Below are 23,385 nucleotides of genomic sequence, written 5' to 3'. Positions count from 1 at the left end.
GTACTTTTTTATGTGAACAAGATTTCTCAGTGATTAAATCTATAGAAACAACAACAACAAAAAAAATAGAACTAGAAATTAAATGGAACACTGTCTCACTCAAACAAAAGCTAGTACTTACCCATGGATGCATGAGCCAGTTAAGTATTAGAGACAAAAATCCATCCCATTAAGGGATATATTTTTAGAAGTTTGGGCATCTTTATACAGCTTACATTTAATAATTTTTCTCAAAAAATTTAGTAGACCTGGGGTGCCTGGGTGGCTCAGTGGGTTAAGCCTCTGCCTTTGATCTCAGGGTCCTGGGATCGAGCCCCACATTGGGCTCTCTGCTCATCAGGGAGCCTGCCCCCCACCGCCTCTCTGCCTGCCTCTGCCTACTTGTGATTTCTGTCAAATAATAAATAAAATATTTTAAAAAAATTTTAGTACACCTAATATTGTAATGACAATTCAATCTATAAAAATATATAACACTTGAAACATTATGGTCACGGGGCATTTTAAAAATCAGTTGTTCTCTCTGTATATATACATTTGTCTTACAGAGAAGATGAAGTATGGTAAGATAACCAATAAAAAGACTTCCAAGAATAAATATTTTTTTATATTAGGACAAAAGTATGTTGGGGAAATAGACGGGAAATAAATTCAAAGGACAAAAGAACAATATAAAACTTCTGTCTTTTAAGGAGGATCTTATTTAGTTATTTTGTCAGAGGACAAATGGTAATAACAAATGACTGAAGTACTTAAAGTTTGCTGGGTAAGTTTATATGAGTAATACAAGAGTTTTATCTGAAAATGTCAGTATTTACAACAGTCCAGAAATTTCATCCTTTGCAACTACCTAAATCTCTGACGAAATGTTTAAAAATCTTAAAATGTGTGTGGGGAGGGTGAAAGGAAAGGGAGATATATAGTTTAAAAAATTATCTTAGGGGAATATCTACCCCAAATTTTGAAAATCATTGACTTGGAACAAATGTATAATCATATAGCTATAATTCATCAATATTTAATCATCTTCTCAAATCCAAGTGACCTGAAACAATCTAGTTTTCCTTGTTTTCAATGTGTACTCATAGAGATAGTATAACATACAAGATAAGTCCTAACCTGTAACAATATGGAGAAATATATACATAAATCTACGTATATTGAGAAAAATTACAAAACACTGAAATTTTTAGAAATATGGCTTTTATTTAAAAAAAAAAACAAAACAACAAGCTCTTGGAGCCGTTGGCATACCTCTAAATGTTTCATTCAGCTAATATTAGTGGTAACAGATTTGAACTGTGCTCACCGGTAGATCTTCAAGACTTCAGTGTCCAAGAGTTCAGGAGAATGCCAATGAGTCTCTGTGGAAATCACCAAGTAACACTATATACTCTTCCCTCACGTGTCTGCCATTACAGTACACAATTGCTGCTGGAGTTTTTATTTTTAATTCTCTTCTTCCCACCCTGGAGCCAGCACTAGTCATGCTTCATCTTACTACGCATGTGATCCACTCTTCAGACGCATAAGTTGTTGAGGAAGGATCATTACTCCTTGTTAGAGCAGCAGATTCTGCTTTACGGCACTTAGGAGTATATGGTGCCAATAGAGTTAACGTAGTCACTGAAGTGTCCTGGTTAAGCTCAGGAAATAACTGACTTGAGAATGTAAATCTGGCCAAATCACTGTTAATTATTTGCAATGGTTCTTCTGAGTATTTGTAAGAATCTTAAAACTAAGGAAAACTTGCCTTTATCTCTTTATAAAACCAGAACTTGCTGTTTCAAAACCAAAGATCAAGCTAGGTTCATTTTTGGTTTTGCCAAGGCTATGAGCCTCTCATTGAAGTTGCCTGAAAGGTTCAGTCAAATTGGCTTGACACCAAATAAAACGCAGTGTGCTCTGTACAGTTTTGACCCAGAATCAGGTGAATCTCAGCAGTTTTGGCTGAGCTACATTGTAAAATTTTGGATTTGTTCGAACTTGACACTTCCTGGGAACCCATTCAAACTGAAACCGGAAAAAGTTTTTGCACAAACCCTGTCCTAGCCCGTTCTGCCAAGTTTCCCACTGCTCTAATGTTAGTCTACCTTCTGTATATTCACATTGAGGGCAAGCGGAAATATCCTCATGAATCTCTCATGAGGGATCTTGGTGGAAACAATCTAGACATTCTCCTTTTGCCACCTTGTCCCAAAATACAGAGCCTGTTTTCTGCATTCGTCAGTATTAAAGTATGTATGTTTTCCAATAATGGGGTCTTCTTCAAAGGGTTAAAGTTCTAAAACATGACTGTATTTAAGGTCAAGTGAAGAAAATGCTACTCAGACAAATAGGCTGTGTGTTCAGAGTTGCTTCCTTATTGCAGAAGGTGATGACCAGTTTAAAAATGTAAGACTTCCTTCAGCCTGCAAAAAATGGTTTCTTACAGCCCTGTCAAATTTCTCATAAACACGGTCACATAGGGAAAGTGTCACCGAGAAATTACATAATGAATACAGCTTCACCAGCAGATGAATTTAATATTACCGAATTGCTCCATGTTTGGAGGTCAGACTTACAGCTTCATATTTGATGCTGATAAGTAGACACACCGCCCGCCTAACTGCTTTGCTAGACAATGTGTTTCACAGCCCTGCTCTAAATGCTATCAGTAAGAGGGCATTCTCTCCGTAAGAAGCTCTTGCTTTATATTGTGGAGATCATATGAGTGTATATTCCAAAATACAATGGAAGGGTCTTTGTGAAAAATATAATACATAGAAGAAATGCTTTCTGTTTACCCTAAGAGAACATATATGGGTGAAATCTCAGAGTAACAGTGTATGCAGTCTTTTTTAACTACCACTTAACTTTAACTTTTTTAATTTTAACTTAACTATAAAACAAAATGTTGGTATTGTACCCTTAATAATATGGTTGGTGGGAGTAGTAGGTATTACATTTTTGAAGTGGCCCTTAAATAGAAAGCTGTTTGGGAGATTTTCATTTTGTGCATCTAGTTTTAACCAATTACAAGTTTCAGCTGAAAATTATTACATGCCTAGTTTAAGTGATGATGATAAGGTAAAAATAGTATCTGGTTCAGAGTCAGAAAAGCTAGGTTCTGACCATATCTCTCTTCTTGGCCAAACACACGATCCTGGGCAAGTTGTTTAAGCTCTCTAAATTTCAGTTTTCTTATTTTTTTTAATGATTGGGCTGGGCTGGGTGATTTCTGAACATTCCCCTCCCTAATAGGCTCTGGTCTGGTCTAGAAGGAATTAAAAATTCTGGTCTTCAGAATTTCTGACTTACCAATAATTGCTATCAGTGTACTTAATTTAATCATATAATAGTCTATAATAGGTACTTGTTGAATTTCTATCATTGTTACATTCCTCAGGGTATATAGAAGATTAGGACCCTGCTGCCATGAGTCTCATATTTTAAATAACATAGCAACTGGAAGGGGTCTTAGAGATCCTTTTCAAAACCCTTCACCCTACAGATAAGAAGTGTGGAGGCCAAAGGAGTTAATGCATTGCCACGTGTGGCAAAACTAGGGCTAGAATTCAAGTGTTCTGATTAGTGACACAGTGTTCTTTCCATTCCACATACTCCTCTTGTGACTGGTAAGAGCAACGAAGACATGAGTAAGGAACACTTGACAAGGGTCTGGTGAATGTGCAAAGTGAAGAGGAAGGAAATCAGCAGCCAGATCCTATATTTACCTTAAGCAGGGCCAGAAGTGGACTTATAAATAGGACAATGACATTCATGGACCATAGGAAGGGTTGTCAGAATATGCCCTCAACGTATTGGTCAATGAAGTTTTATAAAGCAACTTTGAACTAATTTTCTGCTTTTTGACTTTTGTAGGAAGAGTTGGTATATTATTAGTCTTGTCTTGGACTTGCTCAGTGATACTAAATGCCTCTGTTGATCTGTTTTACTTTAGGCATCTGCATACCAACTCTAATTCTCCTTACGCAAGTGTTTATAAAGTTTGTTTAGGACTTTTAATAAACTTTGATCTCAGATGAAAGGCTAGAGAGAGCATAAATTGTCACTATTAGCACTATTAATATAAATATCCAAAGTGGTCTTATGTTAATTATTGAACATTAGTGAATGATTTCAACCTATCATTGCCCCCAATTACATTATATTTGAACATCAAACACTAAAAGGCCAAACCATCAAAATAGCCCTTCCCTCATTATTCTCTTCAGGCTCTGTTCCTAATTATTTTGCATAACGGGTGTTTCATAAATGGTTTTATGGAGCTTTTTCAGTGTTTTTCACTATCATCTCCCTCTCTACCTATCCATAATAAAGGCCAGTGAAACACATCCTTGACATTCTGTTTCATTGTCATCAGACTTTCACGAGATTCTCTACAGCACATTAAGTATAGACTCACTGACAAAAGATCTAGAGTCTCTGAAGGACTCCCTTTACATTTTTTTCAGAGAACTTCCTGTCTTCATCATTTGCATTTCTCTGTCATTTCTAACTCAGAACTTGTTTTGCTCTCTAATACCTCAAAGCTCCTCATTAGACATCCATTTAGTCTTGGAGAAGAGTGTATTTGTTTGCATTTGAGTGAGAGGGAAAGACAAAAGGTAAATGACCTCCAAATTTCTCATTAGGATTTGGTGGACTGAGAGTTAGAAGATCTAGTTGTGAACCCTGGTTCTTTGACAATGGCAACTCCCTGAACTTCTCTGAGCTTAATTTTTCTGTTTTCTATAAAATGAGCACAGTGCTTATCCTGCTTGTCTCAGAGTTTTGCAGAGAAGAGCAAATGAGATAATGGATATTTCTGATTTTTTTTATTTTTTTATTTTTAAAAATACTCCTCCCTTAGGTGTGCGTTACCTTTACCAGTCAAAGAAGCAGTATATGGATTAGAAAGGCTGAGCTCTTTAATCAGGACATTTGAATTTTGATCTGAGTTTCACTGTACAGGTTATGTGTCTAGACACTGTGTTATATGAAGTTTACTTCCAAAATTTAATTCGCTTGTTTGAAATGTTGGCTCTGAGACATACAGATTTACAAATCTACTAATAATCCTAATAACTTTAGTTCAGTCCCCAGATTTGGTTGACCTGCAGTAAGACCCTCTTTTTAAAAGCCCCCCCACCCAGATGATTCTAATGTGCATTATGGTTGAGAATCACTGATTTTGGCCATCGTCAGCATCCCTTTTAAGAATATACCTTATGGTTACATTGTCTAGGGCCCAGTGCTACTCTGCCTTTGTGTCTATTGGATTTAGTCCTATTCATTTCTACTGAATTAATTTCATGCCTTTTTGACTGTTCGTATTATGTATTCTGTCTCTAGTATTTCTTCTTTCTAATCTACCAAAACAGTTGTAAGATTCCTTCTCAGACACTGTCTTACTTTATTTTTCAAGCATCTTACTAAAATGTATATTTGCCAGACCTAACTTCAAGGGCAAATTTATCTATTCGTGAATTTGCCAAATGACTTACTCTCTGATTTTAACAAATTTTAACAAACCAAGCAGTTTACAAAAACAATACTTTTGGAAACTCTACAAACGGTTACAAAACAAGTAAGTTGTTTTGTACCTCAGTATGTTGGGGAAAATGGCTGTTTAATCAAGTTGCTTTTGTCATAGCAACTAAGGTTATATCGGTTACCTGCCTTCCTCATTTCTTCTTCTTTCTCCTCATAATACCTTTGTGTCAGTCCCCTTGGTAGCATCATACTCATTACCTTTAAGCCACTTTTCCATTTAACATCTGCTCCATGTGCCGAACTGAGTGGGAAGCAAGCCTTCTCACAAAGCAACGCTATACACATGCTTCATGAATTGTCAGACTTCCTATCAGTACCCATCTCCCCGACTCCAGAGCAGTTTAGGAAGACTAAAGGAGGAGAAATTTGGCACTAAATGGATAAAGGGTATTCTGAGAGGTGATGATAAAAAGTAGAGAGCTTTAAAATGGTGATTTAACCTTCACTATAACAATTGGACCCAGTCTTGTCTTTCCATTCCTTTTGGTAAGGATTGATTTTTTGTCATTGTTTTTACCGTTACTTTTTTTAAAAATATCTTCCAAAGAATAAAGAGAAATTTTCCTAACTTTTAACAGAGAAAAAACGGATTCTGTCCTGCAGATACCACATGGGTCTGTTGTACCATGTTGTAAATCTAAGATACATAATGGATCTTGGTGAGCTTATTTTCTTGAAATGTTTTCCTGTTTCAGCATCCTAGGAATTATTTTATTGTCATTCATCAGTTATTCCCAACTATGCTAGGAAAAACTAAAATAGTATGAAAGTGGAGGAAAAGGGGAATCATACAGGATTTGCAATAAGTAGAACTAAATCCTTACTATTATATAATGTTTCAGTTTTCTTACTGTGTTGTCCAAAGTCTATCAAGAAATGAAAAGATTTTACCCTATCTACACTTTACCATGTTACCATATTTATGTTACCATATTTGATGGATACTGTAAGAGGACACAAGACAAAAGACTTTATTACTCATGGCACAGCAGGCCCCATGACTTACATATATGTTCGCATCTTTCCTTTGCTTCTCAAGTCCCATAGGGGCAATGGGCATGGGTCTAGGTGGTTGTTGCACATGAAGTGAATTTGTGTTATAACTGAGGAACCCTGAGGTTATGCAGCCCCCAGTCTTATAAAGAGAGCTACAAGAAATCTCACGCAACCTTTGTACCAGAGGGAGACACTATCTCTGTTTGCTATACAAACATCCTTGAAAAGCTATTCTAGGAATACAGCTACCCAAGACATGTAGCAGCGTCATGGAGAAGTACCTCCTAAGTGTTCTATTGCTTTTCAAGAAGAAGCTTTGTAGTGTTTTTCATTATTATTATTACTTTTATTGAATGGAGGTTGAGAATTCAGAATTTCTCATTTTCTCGCATAATGACAAAAGAGAAGGAAACTGACAGAGGAAGACATTTCACAGTTATTAGATGAATCAGAAGATGAATATAAAGAGACAGACAGCAGCACTCTAGAAACTAATGAAGATGGTGAAATTGATTATATAAGCAAAAAGTCAGATTATGAGTCTTCAAATGATAATATACTAGATGAATTTTGCAAACTGAAGAATCGATGAATGAGCAATATATTTCTAAGGGCAAAAAGGAAATAGGATAGTCTCATCTAGTTAGTTATTCAACAAGAAGGACTTTATTATGCAGTATTTTGCAGTAAGAACCTGAACCACCCCATTTTGCTGAAAGAATATATTCATTACTCTTTCAACGTATGTTTGTTCACCAAAATTTACTTTATATGGTTCATAAGTGGGCAAATGTTGAAAGCAAGTTATATAAAAATGCGATTAGAGGGAGAAGATGATACAAATAAGAAAACTTCTGATGGACTTACCATACTAATTGATGCTTATAAATCTAAAATATGAAAAATTTACAATTACATAGTGAAAAGACAGCTTCATCAATTTAAGACAGTTAAGAGCTATTGTATTTTTAGAAGTATTGTGTTTTGAAGATGCAAATGCAAGAATAATGAGCCAGAAGTAATGGTAAACTTAGACTCATTAGAAATATCTTTGAAGGGGTACCTGGATGGCTCAGTGGTTTAAAGCCTCTGCCTTCAGCTCAGGTCATGATCCGAGGGTCCTGGGATCGAGCCCCAAATCGGGCTCTCTGCTCAGCAGGGAGCCTGCTTCTTCCTCTCCTCTCTGCCTGCCTCTCTGCCTACTTGTGATCTCTGTCTATCAAATAAATAAATAAATTAATTAATTAATTCATTAATTCTTAAAAAAATAAAAAGAAATATATTTGAAATATGAAATCAATACTTATAAGATGGGTATTTTCCAGACTTATGAATGATAGTGCATCAGAATTCAGTTGCATTCATACCTTAAAACTAGAAAATATATAATATACTTAAATTCTTACTAAAATTTCTAATAAAGTTTTCCTTACTGTCATTCTCTAAATTATTTATCATATAACCAAAAGATTTTTTTTTTAAACTTCACCCATTGGACCAGAGTAAATGGCAATGACTTGACTAAGTTTTCTAATGCACTAAAGATTAAGCAGAAGTCCGTTGTTGTATTCCAGGATCTGGGAGTAAAGTGCCATTTTGTATTCCCTTATTTTTGTTTGTTTGTTTGTTTTTGTTACAAATGAATCTTCTGTGGTTCCCACAGTGTGCAAATTGCAGCTGAATTTAAATGATATTACAGTATTTGATCCATTTGATTCATTATCAATAGGTATCCTGTTTGCATCTCCAGAAAGTTCCTTTAAATCAGTGGATTCCCTCTAAGCTTGAGCGAGAGAGAACATATTTATATTTAAAGTAGTGTTCCGCATGATTTTGTGATAAGTATCCGTGGCTGCACCTTTTTAGAAATAGAACAAAGGTCTCCCTTTGACCTCCAACCAAAGTTGATGATTTGGCCTCCAACCAAAGTAATGGCAGTATAAAACACTATAAAGTACTTCAGATTTGGCCTTTCTGACTGGTACTTCTCAAGGGTATCCTGTCCTAGTATATCCCACAAAAATGTAGATAGAGCAAGAATCCTCAAAGAAAAAGTTGAGTACTTGTCTCACATAATATGGTTTATTGTTGCAACTTTACTATTTCTTTTAGAGTATATCCCAGAACTCCTGTCACACCCATTTTCACTCAAGAGCATATGAGATCATTCCCAAATTGAATATAAATCATCTTTTTCATTAGCGTATTTTAAAACTATCATTGCATGTGTGTAGTTACCGGATGGCTGAGAATCAACTATAGTACCAACTTCAATAAGTATTTATCGAGTAGCTGTTATGTATTAACAACAGAGATCCAAAGAATACTGAAGTTTAATCACTATACCTAAAATTTCCCAGTTTAATGGTAAAAAAAAAAAAAAGTCAGTTAATGAAACATTACAGTGCAATCAAATACATATTTCTCTCTATTGCCCTGATAACTTACTTTCATTCAGGAACCAAAAGAATATGATTGACCTCAATCTGGGCAGCTTTAGCAGAATGAAGTCTGATGTAGTGATGTTTGTTTTATAGTTTGATCTGCACATAGGAAGTGCTTAATAATTCTTGTTGCATAAAGGGAAGACTGACTGATGTTTCACCCAGTTTCTGTATAGTAAATGCTGCAAATTCCTGTGTAATTCCCAGAGTCTTGCATGTCCTCTAGAGTTTTCATAACATCCTTTAAATGTCCAAAGTCATGTGGTTTTGGCCACTTCTGATTTTTAGTTTTTTAAAATGTATCCAGTAGAAGCTGCAGAACTTATTCCTTTTAGTTGAGTATATTAAAATGAAGTGGGGGGAGGGAGTCTCAGTTCAAAATTTCAAATTGTTTTGGCAGGACCAACTCCTTTTCATACTAACCACGAGGCCACAAAGCTTCATTGTTGTCCAGTTAAATGAATGCATGGCTTTCATTTGGAAAAAGAAAAAAAAAAAAAACTTTCTAGCAATTTAAGTTTCAGGAAAACAATTGATTGTGGCAAATGTCAGATGAATTCGCTCACCAAATCATATCGTCAGCTGATTTATGCCCACTGGCTTTCGTAGTCCATCTTTCTCAGCCAATGGCAGAAAATTTAGAAATTAGTATTTACTGAGTGCTTACTAGTGTCCCTCCTGCTCCCTGGACTGGCTTTAGTTAAAAATATATACTTTTGTTCACATATAGTCCATCAGGGCCCTCTTACCCTCTGTTTACCATTCAAGACATAGCTTAACAGAGCATCTCAATTATTTAAAGCTCACCTTCAACATTAGTTATTTAGGTAAGCTATCTGCCAGAATGTATTGCTCTAATGTCAAATTATTGCTACTTTCAACTAAGTATGGCCTGCCAGTTGGGATTCCTTAAGAGATAGTTCAGTTGAATTTTCAATTGTTTTAAAATATTCTAGATAGGCTCTGCTTCTGTCTGCTTTGGCAGCAGTCGGCCAGGGGAATGCTTTGTACAAGATCCAAAAGAGTGTTTCTAAGTGTTCAAAAAAGGATTAATTATGAAAGCAAACTTTATAAGTATAGGCAGGGTTGGTCTCAGTTATTTTTGAATTAAGTCTCAAAGCCACCATGATAAAAATAAAATACCTTGCCTGATTTCTATTTAGATCTGATCTGCCTGTCACCAGAAACTCATCCATATAGGGGATTAACTGTTCACATGCTCTTTCAAAACCCAAGTGCTGTGTGTGGAGTAATGGAAACTGATTAATTTGTTTTGTCATTCTCTTTGAGAACACAAGACATCTCTTAAAAAGAAAATAACCCTTTATTTTGAGAACAGAGAGGATTAATTATATTCACCTCACCAAGGTGCTTTTAAGTAAATTAGCCTGGACCTTACCTCAACCAGAACAATTATCATTCCTTATCAGTGTTCCATGTCAGGATCCTCTGTTGCATGTTAAATACAGGAGGGACAACCCTGATTGCCTGTATTAGCATGTCTGGAGGCCCTGGGACGAGGGCTTTGCAATATTCAGGGAAATGATTAGCATTTTTCTGTTATCTGTGTCAGTGTCCCCGTCACAGCCTGTGTGGCTAAGCCCCTGCCGGTTCATCCACAGGAAGAGGGTGCTCTCCGCATCACAGGCTTCCGGCTTCAGCTTCTTCAGTCCACAAGGGGATCTTATTCCTCATCATTCTGTCTCTAACTCTTGTCTATTCCTTTTAACTCAACTTTACAGTCCCTCATTTTTTTCCGGTTCTGTGTTTTGTTGTTATTTCTTTACTTTTGAGTCTGTCTGGAAACATTCTCTATGCCTCAAAAACAGTTGCTTTTTAAATTCTACCTTTAAAAATAACCTGTAGTGTATTTTCATTCCACGACACTTCTGAGTTCTAATTGTGCTTTTATGGATCTTTGTGTTGAGGGTTTTTTTTTTCTTCCCATAAAACTAAGATCTATTGTGTGTGATGCCAAGTACTTAGTACTAGAAATATAGGGAAAAATACAGTCCTGCCTTTAAGGCATTTGCTGCCTACTTAAAGAGACAAGCACATTGTTAGGAAGTATTAGACACAGGACATGAGACATGTGTGCACAGGAACCACTGAGAATGGACCTAACCTAGACTTCAGGGGAGCCTTTCACAGAATAGGCTAGGATCTCCCTTGTAACAATAGCTAGTATTTACTGAGTGCTTACTAGTGTCCCTCCCTGCTCTAAGTACTTTACATCCGCCAAGATATTTGGTCCTTACAATAATTCTACACTATGAGTATTACTATCATTCCTTTTATAAATGAAGATACTGAGTCCCAGGGAAGAGGGATCTGAGAACTTCCCTAGATACATAAAGCTAGCAGGTGACTAAAGCAGGATTTCAGGTCAGGTGGTGGACCAGCTCAAGAGCCCATGCTTTTAACTGCCATCTTAGAGAAGGTGGCGACCAAGCCAAGTCTTGTAGAACGAGAATCTGTGAACTAGTTTAAGCAGTGTGTGGAGAACATTCAGACGGATGTACTTCATGTGCAAAGTCATGATTGCACAGAAGGTTTTCAGACAAAAGCAAAAGTATGGAGTAACATTCATGATAATAGAACTGGAAGCTGATTAGCAGTATTTAGATGAATATGTATGTGTACACACACACGCACACATGCGCATGCCAGTTAAAAAGTGGGGAAAAAAATGAAAAGCGACTCTTTGCCTGCTTTTGGAAGTATCTGTTCTAAAAACACAAAATGGTAAATATCTGGAGTTTTTTGATGGAGCAAACACCCAAGAAGATCAAGATGTCTTTCTTCCTGTTTTTTTAATGTAATCATTAGCTTTGCTTTCTGCTATAAAGGAGTGAAGGTTTTTCCATCCCACAGGTGTTCTTGGGTATGTATTAACTCCTAAAATCCCATATGTGATTTTCTCCTTATTTTACTTTCTCTTTCTGAAACTATTTTTTACATTATTTCCAACCTTTTAAGCTTAAAAATCAGACCCCCAACCTACTGTGGAAAAGACGTTAAAGCCACAGTGACTGCTGCTACAGCCAGAAGGTCTCCTAGAGACTTTTAGATCAAATTTTCCCCTTTTCCTGATTGGGAAACTGAAGCCCATGGGCTGTGATTTTTCCAGTTCATGCAATTGGTTATGGCAAAGCTGAGATAGAACTTTTTGTCTCCTGATTTCCAATCAGTGATTTTTTTTTCACTGTATCTTGCTGCCTCACCTCAGACAGAAGACTACCACAATAAGAATGTTATCTGATTAATCTAAATAATCCAACATTATTAGAGAATCTATTTTATGGACATTTAGGACAGTTCCAAGTGCTTACAGTCACAAAGTATGTTTTTGGATCAATCAAGGGCTTTTGATATGATACAGCAGTCACTTTCTAGGGATACGGTACATTCTGTCAGTAAATTTCTCATGGAGTGCCAAACGGACGGTTCCCGTGAGGTGCGTCTCAGAGTTTTTGCTGCTCTGCAGGACTCTAACCTGAAAATGAGATGCCTATCCCAACTTGTCACAGTCCCCCCAGACCAGGAATGCTCCTGCTTGGGGGTGAGGGACTAGTGATCCGAGAACAACATCAAAGGATTTACTTTAGGCTGTAAATAAGAGCATATCCTTCCTCTGCCCAAGGTTCTCAGAAGACCTTCAATCTCACTTGGAATTAAGTATCAAAAACTTGACTGCCAAAAAGCGCTTCTTAAGATCTTGTCCCAGAGGGAGGCATCTTTGGCCTCATCTTGTTGTGAGCTCCCTCAACTCACTCTAGAAGAGTGTCTAATATAGAGGAGGCATTCACTAAATGTTTGCAGATTGAATAAATGAATGAGAACCTTTCCGTCATTAAGTAAAGCCCATTCATTCATTTATTCATTCAGGAAATAGTTATTGAGTATCACCTTTATGGAAGTACTGGGTGGAGTGCTAGGGGCACGGTGGCGAGTAAAGACAACTATGCCCTACCCTTCTGATGCTTATTTCCCAGAGTCAACATGACCATTAATCAGGTAATCACAAAATAAATGTGATTTATTTCTGGTAAGTGTTGCAGAGGAAAGGCTCAGGGTACAGTAGAGAGCTTTTTGATGGGTTCAGTAAAGGCGGGAGAGAGCATTCCCTAAGGAAATGATAAAGGGTAATAGAATTTAACCATATTACTTAAGATTTACTTAAGATTCATTGAACATAAATTTTGTACTTAAAAATTAAAAATCCAAGTGGAGCTAATGGTATGCATGATAAAGTCTATAGGGGAAAGTGTACTGATGTATATAATTTACTTTGTAAGGCATGCAAAAAATAAGTTGGGTTAGTGGATACGCATAGGGATAGATAGATGAGTTAATATGTGTAAAGCAAATATAATGAAATATTAATAGTAGAATCTAGATGATAAGTGTATGGGTGATCTTTGTAAATTTCTTTCAGATTTCCAGTATGCTTGAAAGTGCTCGTAGTATTGGGGGGAAAAGTTTTAACCAGCTCAGGAAACAGGAGGGAACATTCTCCACTGAGGGCACAGTATGTATAAAAGTATTTATGTGCCACTACACTCCTATTACTTTTGTGTTTTGGATAATATCTACAGAACAGCAAATGTATTTCTAAATATTGGATATAGTTTTAATTAAGTTTGCCTTGTTTCTGCATCGAATTCTGTGACAGATTTTTATTAGTGTCACAAATTTTAGAGTGTCACTGACCTCCTCTTCTGCATTTGAGAATTACCAGAGTTGACAGTACCTCACAGAATCAGCCTTTTTAAAATACCTGCTGTTTGGAAAGTATCTGAGGCTTTCACATTCACTCTCTTACTTAATAATAACAGCTACCCTGTGGGTATGAGATAACAAAGATCACCAGTGTTTATCCCCATTTTGCAAATTAAAGACGGAAGCTTAAAAGGGGCAGGGAAGAGTGATATTCCAGAAACCACAAACACAAGTAACATTACTAGAACTATGCAGATCCGCAAATCAGGAATGCTGAGTTCCTGTTCAGCCTGCCTTCCCCCTCACCTATTCTTCATCTGCCAGTGTGAAATATGTGTCTGGGACCAATGAATCAGAAGCATGGTCTCTTTCCCTGCCACCATAGTGGAAATGGCTAAACTCCATCACTTCCAGGAAGTCTTTGCATATGCTGTTTGCCCCTTATTAACATGCAGTCGTATCTTGGAGGCAAATGTTCTTAAAATTCTTTGCCTTGGGAATACATTTTATGTTCAATTGTAAGAAAGAAAATGGTGTCACAGAAATTAGATTGTGGGTCTCAAGACCTTCCTGCCTATAGACGAGTGTGGTAAGGGCATGCAGAGAACATCAGCCTAGTCTTCATTTTTTTTCGTATGTGATTTTCCCTCACATCAGGAAGTGGCAAGGGAAGGATGGGAAGGAAATCTCAGGGACCTCAAGGGGAAGAGATACATTTGTGTATTCCTTCTGTCTTCCCTTCAACTCATTTGAGGTATTATTGAAAAAAACTCCCCCAATTAATCTAAAAAAATAAGATCATGGGTTGACTGTGACTTATAATTTGGTCATGTCTAAAAATAAGAAAGCAGTAATCTGGAATGGCAAATTCTGTAGGCTTCATATAGTTTTTCACTTAAAAATATTATTGTGAATGAGAGTTGGAAAAGATCTAGAAAACCTTTTTTATTCAAGTTTTTCAATGAAGATATGCCACCTGTTCTCAAATTTCATAGATGGGTGCTTTTTAAAGGAGCTCTTCTTTTTGTGACTAGAATGCTGTTATATGAAGACATAGAATTTGTTGCCGACAAAAATTCTTCTGGATTTTAGCTCAAACACAGTCACTGATGTCATATTGCAACGTGAACTGGTATTTTTAGGTCACACCCTTATTTACCCTCTTACTCCAAGATACATATAAACACTTGAATCTAAGTGGGTGTCTGATTTTTAGAACTCTCTTAAAGTACACAATCTAGAAATAGAGGACTCTTCTGGTATTCTGAGAAATCCACACAGCTCTGAGCACTGAGGCCCTTTGAAGGATGTACAGCCACAGAATGACTTGCCAGCCTATTCTCTGCTACTGTTCGGTTTGGTTTCAATGAGCTCCTGATACAATCTGGATGAAAAGAGGGCCCTATGAAGTCGATACAGCTGTGCTGGATCAAGTCCCCACAAGTAAAAAGGCAGACAGTCTATCCTTTTTATGATTTCACCCTTCCTCCCCTTGAAATTTGTTTACTCAGGTCCTCTTACCACCTTTTAGCCATTTGTCAAGAAAGTTCTGCAGTGGATCTCTTTCCAAATGAAATAGAATTGCATTTTTGAACCCAAATAAACTGCTTCATAACCTTGTTTATTTAACATCTGTATAGTGCCAAAAATGCACATGCTTATTTTTAAAATAAAAATATAGCATCTCCTTATTTCATTTATCATCTAACCCTCAAAATGTATGATTGCAACAGCACTCTCAGAAAATGCTAGTTGTTATACATTCCGAGGAAAATAAACACATGTGCATTTTTACAGAGAGAAGGATATTTAGCAAAGTATACCCTTGGTTAAATCTGTTTCTTAAGCTAAGCTCTCTCTGCAGGAGACAGGAAACTAACAACTGCAAAGAAGCCCCTTTCTAGTTCCGAATCACTGCTATATATGTTGTCATACTACATTCATTATTCAATTTCCCTGTAGTCTGAAACAAAGGAACAACTAAGGAAAAATGTACTGCCGACTAGTACAAAGTGCTCGACTACATGGCAGTTTGGTGTGTGTTGAAGATTTTGGAATAGGAAAATTGCCAGCTTATTCTTTGCCCTCTCAGACAGATGGATAGCAAAACCCGCCTCTAGGTGCAAGAGCCACAGAGGCGAATGGACATGATTTCTGAATTTCACTTTTGTTTCTACCATTTGATCTTGCCTTCATCTAGAGAAAATAAATGAAACCACAGAATTTTCATTTCTCAGTTTTTAATAAAGAAGCCAAGATTTGGTGGATGGATCAGAGAGTGGTAACTCTGCCTTTGTCTTTACAGCCAGCAACGACCGAAGCACCTCTTGTGGCCAGATAGTGTGCTACATTATTGCAAAATGTTACAAAAAAGAAAAGGGTGCATTAGTGAGCATCATAAAACTGAATCTCATACCTAACTTCCTCAAATCAAAAGATGGAAAATCCTGAGCCCTCCTGAGCTCGTATGTGCTTGGATGCATGGTCTCGAGCACACACTTTTCAGCACTGGCCAGATGGACCGCTTCCTGCGTCCATCTTGAAACTCCTCTTCCATAAATATGCCCATCAGGGACATATCTCCAAAGTTCTAGATGCCAAAAGTTGATAGTGAGGGAAGATTAGGAATTTATATCAAACAGTGTTACAGCTTCTGGGGATTTACCATCAGAGTATTACTGTGGTAAGAACACTGCCACTTCTGCATTCTAACTGCTTGGATTCGTACTCCAAATTTGCCACCACCAGACTGACGTTACACTTTGGTTCTCAGTTGCTTCATCTGTGTCATGGGGAATAACACATATAACAGCATATCATGGTGTGAGGATTAAGAAGTATATTCAAAATTGAGTTACATTTTTATTGTTCGGTCTTTCATTATAGTGCTAGGAGCAGTTGATCATTTGCTTTGTCACTGCCCTTAGCTCAGTGGGAGTCCAGCTCCTTAAGCCTCTGAGATAAACCAAGTGTTACTACACAAAGTATTAGTTTTTTATTAAGTGGGTTCTTAATTGTGAATTTTTCTTTGTTTTTAATTTTGATATGAAATTTAGTATCTTATAATATTTTCAAAAGAGAAACCATCTTTAAATCCTTTTGTGAATGTCTTATTTAATTCTTCTAGAAAATTCACCCAAGAAAATTAAAGACAGGTTAAGCACCTGTCATTTGGTGCCATTACTGAATAACTGGAGAGATTATTCCCTTAATTCTAGTAGTAGGGTCTTGTCTGTGCCCTTTAAAGCATTGAACTGGGTGAGGCAGAAAAAATTAACCAACTTAAAAAATAGAAAGTTTCCCTGACTTTGCATGAGGTATTTTGCCCTAGGAACTAACATACTATATGGGTCCTTATGGCACTGGAAAACCAGTAAGTTCCTTATTCAGATTATCCATCTGCTAATGGTTCCGTTTTTTCTAGCACTGTTAGCTTTTGGGGAAAAGTGAACTTGAAGTGACATGTAATGTGACCAGACTCTAATCATAGAACCTCAGAGCAGCTCACATTATTTAAAAAAAAAAAAAAAAAAAAAAAAAAAGAACATGTATATGCATACTCTTAAGTCTATATGCAGAAGTGATGGTTTTAAGCACACTCACATGCATACAGAGAGACCACGACAATCAGAAAATAAATATGCTCCCCCAAATATCACTTACTCATGAAATTATGAGATGTGAGATGCCTGCAGGCCTGCTGGACTCATTATTTTCATTATTTCATATCTTACTGTTGCAGAGGCCTTAAAAATCTCAGCATCTGTATACATAATTTCCTTAAAATAAATGCAGTAAATTTTTTCTTTCTGTAATTCTTACATCTTTTGCATATGCATACTTCTCCCTCATCCCTCTCCCCCATCAGTTAAAAGCTCCTGAAGAACAGGAACTGTGCCATCTCTGTCTTGTGGATCGTTCTGTGGTATCTAGATATACATTTGGTGTTACCTGATTGACAAGACTGTAAGGATGAAAGGAAAGTCATGTGAACCAGAAACTATTTCTGATATTAAGGAAGATGCTTAGAAACAACACATAAAAGGAATACAAAGTAAGCCACAACCAAAATAGATGATGAAAAAGTTTAAAGATATTAATGGAGACGTAGGGGGTGGGAGCGGAGAGTAGGAAAAATAGCTGTACTTAAGAAAGAGCCAAGGAGTTTCTTAAGGTTCACGCAAAAAATATATATATAGCCATTTTGAATATGCATCCAAAAACTATCAAATAGTCAAAATAAACTAGTATGTGAAAATATGCAAGAAAAAAATTTCTTCATGCAGTCACCTGGTTGATTGAAAATTTTAAACAAAAATATTTGCATAACATGCTGAATTTTATAGTAGGGAAAGAAATCATGTGCTTATTTTAAGAACAAAATGAGTTTAACATACCTCTCCCTAGTTCAGAGGGTCACTTCTGAATGAGAAAATTTATGGGACTAAAAAAAGGGAAATAGTTTCCAAATTGCAAGTCTATTTGAATCATTGTTTATGAGGGTATTTTTTGATACAAAAAAAAATTTGCTTTAAAATCACCACAGCATGGATTTGTATTTTATTGTTAAAGGGCCAATATAATTATTGAGGAGATCTATTAATTTTACTATTGATGAATATAGCACACATGGTGGCTAAAATTACTTGCTCTCCTAAACCTACATGTTGGAGCCTATATTAAGAAACTTGTCATTTTGATAAATCTTTCCTACACATGAAAAAATTAAATGAAGCCATTTAAAATGCATGGGTGTTTAAGTGAGCACATGCGGCAAAAAGAAAAAACTAACAAGCATATAAATGTTAAACAGAAGGAAGAAAATACTAAAGCCTTTAAATGGAACTAGAAAAGGAAGATTTTTATGAACTTGAAGAAATAGGACATATGACTTCCAGTTTCAAAATGGTGAAGTTAGAGTGTTTCTGCTTTCTTAAAAATCACATTAGAAAAGAATATGAAGAAAGAGAAACACTGATTTATGCATTGACAACTAGAAGACATGTATAACTCCCATGTTGGAGAATCCTGTTAGAGAAATGGTAAAATGATTCAAAGCAGAGAAGGAAAAACGCAAGCATCTGTCAAAGGGATACCAACGGAGAGCAAATATCTTTCACCCTGCAGACTTTGAGAGAGGTTTTTGAATTGGATGTACCATTTACTCCAGAAGGAGAGGGCGGAAATGAGTATATTGAAAATGTCTGCAAGGAGGAGTTAGACCCTCAACTCTCTGTCTCCGTCCCCACCCCAACACAAACCCTGCAGAGACATACATGTGTGTTCTGGAGAAGTTCTGGATTGGAAGTGAAGGTAGACCACAACACTAGAGTGAGACAGAGGATTTAAAATAGGAAGATTAAGTGTAAGTGGACATACCAAATGAGGTAACATCAGTTCCTAACCCTGTCTGGTTCCAGAAAAACTGAACTTCCTCTGAGAAAAAAATGCTCATGTACTCATAATTTGGAGTCTCCTCCCACCAAAAAAAAAAAAAAAAAAAAGATTAACCTATAATTTGTGTAATTCTCTGGCATTATTTTTAATAATTAAGGCATTTATTCTGTGTAATAACTAATAAACCCTGAGATCTCATGGCTAAACACAATACAGGTTTGATGTCTCACTCACATGAAGCGCAATATGGCCGACAGCTCTCCTCTCTCTTGTAGCTCTGCCATCTGAAGCACGTGGTCTCCAAGGTCCTCATAGCAGGGGCTGGGATGGAAGTGGGAACACATAGGGTCTTAACTGACTAAGCTTATAAGTGAGACCTATCACTTGTACTCATTAGGTGTTGTTCAGAACCATTCACATGGGGGATGTAGGGGAGCAGCATATGGACTATTGGGTGGCCACTAACTTCTCAGCAACACTGTGCAAACATAGGTCCGAGTTATCACAAGACACTTCACTTTCTTCCCACAGGGGTTGTGGTTTATTTCATTGAATAATTGCAATTTGTTTTAAATTTTAAAGCTAATATCTTTTGACTAAGAATACATTGATGTGCTGGGCCTGTGACAGGACTAAGAATACGGAGATGCCTAGGATATATTCTCTGGTCTCAAGGCTATTCTACCACTTCTGGGTTCATATTGCCTTTAAAATAATGTTTAGATCATTCCCTGTTAAGGTTTATATTGGTGGGTATAATCAAAGCTAATTAAAGACTAAATTTTTTATTTACAATCAATAGGATTTTGTGTCCCTCTTATAAATATTTAATTTCAGATGTTTCTCCCAAATTTTATGAGAACCTCTTCTTTTTAAAGTAAAATAATGGTTGGGAACTCTTTTATTCTGTATAATGGCAACTTGGGAAGATCTCTAATATATTCCATAGAGAAGTAACTTCAAATTCATCTGTTTCTCAATATATTTGTGCTTTATTTCTGATATTCACTGAAGCAGGTTTGTAAATTAATATTAATATGAAATGCTCTATAGAAACTTTCATAGCATATCAATTGAAAGTAATTATCCAGGAAGAGTTTTTATATCTGAGGCAGTTTTACAAATGCATCTCAGAAGCTCTATGAAAGGAAATAATTCTCCTGATTTAAAAAATATGTATTTATCTCAGAAATACTATGATATCTGTTCTTATTTTACTGTCTATAGATTGAACTGCTTCTAACCATGGTACAAGTGATTTTTAGTACTTGGATTCTGAGAGTATTGATCAATTTTTTATAATGTTTGGCTGCCGTATGTTTTCTTTTTCAGAGTACCCGCGTGGCCTTGGACCATCTGGAGTCTGTGCCTGAGAAACTGAGCTTACTAGAAGATTTCAAAGACCTGAGAGTGAGAAAAAGTTGGCTTGTCTCTTTCAGTATTCCTATTTGAGTGAGAACACTTGACATCTTCCTGATGTGCAAAGAAGGTTGTAGGGAGGGAGGAAGAACTAAAAAAATATTGGAGGTTCTTAATATTCTATCTTATCAGAGTTTATTGACCTTTGTTAAGTCAGGATTGAAAATACTGGAACTTACGTATTACCACAATAGAGGAAATTGGAGACTTTTATCCTCCCACTAGAAGCTCATTTGGCTTCCTAAAGCTTTAACTTTAATTTAGAAACACCTTAGATTTAAAAGAAGTTACACATTATATTGACAGTAGATAACTTTTTTGACAAGCAATTTTAATTTATGGGCTGTCTTTTTTCTTTAATTGCAAACTTTCAGAGTACTGTTTTAGAGATATGATAGTACACAGGTTATCTCTATACTATGATATTTGAATTCAAATCCACAGAGTTTTAGATTTTATATCCCATGCCATTTATCGATAGAACCGAATCCACAAATCATTTCATTATGAAGGAAATTAATTACATGTGTGGACATAACTACTGTAACTTCTTGAAGTTCTCGTAGAAGAGACATATAAAACAAATAATTCTGCCTCCAGTCCTGCCAGACAAGGTTCAGGCCAGAGAATACCTTGCATATCCCTTTAGGGATGCATAGATAATGGGCAGTTGTAGTGATTTATTACACCTTGGTCCCCTGTGGCTGAACCTAGCAATGGTGAGAGTATACTTTGAAAATCATGAACCCCTTATTTCATATTGGCTTTAAAATATAACTTGTGTTACATTTAGGTTTTGTTTAAGTCTAACATATTATTTGAGAATCTAATGAGTTGGAAATATAGCCTGATTATGCCATATTGCTTATTAGAGGCACTGACAGAATGTGGCTCTCAAGATCTATGCTATCTTAAAGTCACCTCCCACTAAGCATATTTTGATAGTTCGGTTACTAAACATTATTGAACAGGATCCAGGGTGGAGCTGACACATCCAGAAATCGAGGCTATCGCAGATGGAATAAACAAAGTGTTTCTAGTACATTTTGCTAAAGTTTCGATTCTTTCTCAAGATTTGATTACATATTTGCAGTCTAAATCCCTATCAAAGGATTATGAAACCAGTGTCCAAAGAGATGTGATTTTAACTCACCCTTCTATTTCCCAATGTGGATAGCAGGCAGTATGTTACTCCCATATCCCTTCCACATTTTTCTCTGTAGCTAACAAGTCATCTAAGGGAAGGAAGGGCAGATAAGAGAAGGTGTTGGAAACAGGTGGTATTTGCTACTGAAAAACAGATGTCTCTCTTATACCAGCATAAAACAGAAAAAAATTTAACCTCCAGTGACAGATCACTTTTTTTCTCCAGGGGTCTACACTGAACAGAATATTCATAAGTGCAATTTATAAGTTCTCTGCTATTACCAAAAGTTTTACTTTTTTTTTTTTATCATATGGGCTAAGTGATTGCCTACAAGTCTAGCTTATATATACACACATATGAAGATGCCTGTTTAGTGGTGTTTTTAGGGAGAGTAGTTTTCAAAGTTCATAATCGTGCTTTCCAATATTAGTCATTAACATTGAAACCTTTAGCTTATAAGGAAAGGAGTCCATCAGCAAGTGTTCCGCACTAGCATGCAGCGGGCAGTAGCTACGTTCTAACCTGTATTATTTATTTTCAAATCCTCTGACCCCCTACTCATGGGCACTATTTTTCCCATTGTTAAAGCCAAAGAAACGGAAGCTTAGAGTATGTAAAGTGTTTGGAACTGGGATCTAGTTCTAGGTATTAACTACAAGCCCATTTTCTTTGCCTTTACTGCCTCTAGCTTGAAACCTACTCTCTATGTACTCTAAAGTCCCCTTTATAATAAAAAGAGCTTATTTAGTCAACTTAATGAAAACAACTAGACCTGCCCTTAAATAAAAATGAATAAAGCCTTTAGATTATGAGATTATGTTTTTCAAACTTCTAAAACTTTCTAAAAATCAAGATGCTATCAACAAGAGCCCAAAGACGTAAGCTCCAATCTGAGCTTTTACTAAGTAGTTACAAAACTACTTAGTAAATTTGGCATTTCCTCATCCCTAGAATGAGGGGCTTGAGCAGCATTATCTCTAGTTCCTACTCACGCTGGCGTTGCTAGCATCTCTGTAAGATATATTTCACATATGTATTTCTTGGTAATACTACAGTCTATGGCTACGTAAGTATAAGCTATAGTAAATGCAAATCTCATCCTATTTAGTCTTTTCTTTTCCTTTAAACATGTCATAGGCCCTCTTATTTTCTTTAACCTTGTTTTGAAAGAAGTGGTTCAGCTCTACAATTCCACATTTAAACCTTATATACTTGGTATGGTAGAAAAGAAATAGCTTTGGGCTCCAAGCCCAATCTGTCACAAATTGCCTAGTCTTGGGCAAATCATTTTTAACTTCCACTAGGGTATAACATTTTATCTATAATAAAAAAAAAAATTGTAATTTTAATACCCCTTCCAGCTTGAACACTCAGTAAGTTCCTTGGGACTCTTTGGGGAACTAAATCCTGTAGATAATTTTTCTTAAATATGCAAATCTGTTGCTCTTCTTTTATTCTAATTTCTTCCTAATTCATAATAGAAATGTCTAAATAACTAGGTATCATGACCACTATGTTCCATCCTCTCTCCAAACAATGGAGGAAGGGAAGAAGGGGAGGAGAGAAGGGGAAGAGAAGAATGAATGAATGATTGAATGACTCTGACATTTTTCTTTCTTAATTTCTTTACTACCTGAATCTCTATGCTTTTGAGAGCAAATGAAGTATCCTTCAATTTAAAAATCTATGTGATATATTGGTTGACAGGGTAGAATGTTAAAG

At 36.3% G+C, this 23,385-nt stretch overlaps 1 protein-coding gene and 1 long non-coding RNA gene across 42 annotated transcripts in view; one reads left to right on the top strand and one right to left on the bottom strand.

Annotated features, from left to right (window-relative positions):
• The window catches only part of CEP128 (centrosomal protein 128), a 407,789-nt gene that overhangs the window by 363,571 nt on the left and 20,833 nt on the right, over window positions 1-23,385 (top strand). For 24 of the 41 annotated variants that reach the window (XM_082736376.1, XM_082736375.1, XM_082736373.1 and 21 more), the window contains one exon: window positions 20,430-20,507. In XM_082736376.1, coding sequence (XP_082592502.1) covers window positions 20,430-20,507 — 78 coding nt within the window. Of the gene's footprint in view, window positions 1-13,416; window positions 13,510-20,429; window positions 20,508-23,385 lie in introns of those variants that run through there. The other 17 variants (XR_014313195.1, XM_082736360.1, XM_082736358.1 and 14 more) reach the window with 1 other exon arrangement.
• LOC309867493 lies at window positions 15,959-21,753 on the bottom strand. Its single transcript, XR_014313204.1, has 3 exons — window positions 21,670-21,753; window positions 19,332-19,418; window positions 15,959-16,045 (listed from the first exon to the last, which is right to left on the bottom strand). It is a non-coding gene; the product is annotated as an uncharacterized lncRNA (long non-coding RNA).

Source organism: Mustela nivalis, assembly GCF_964662115.1.
Source record: "Mustela nivalis genome assembly, chromosome: 6".
Classification (NCBI taxonomy): Eukaryota; Metazoa; Chordata; class Mammalia; order Carnivora; family Mustelidae; genus Mustela; species Mustela nivalis.
The sequence above is the reverse complement of the archived record's forward strand: the minus strand, read 5'-3'. Positions and strand labels throughout refer to the sequence as shown.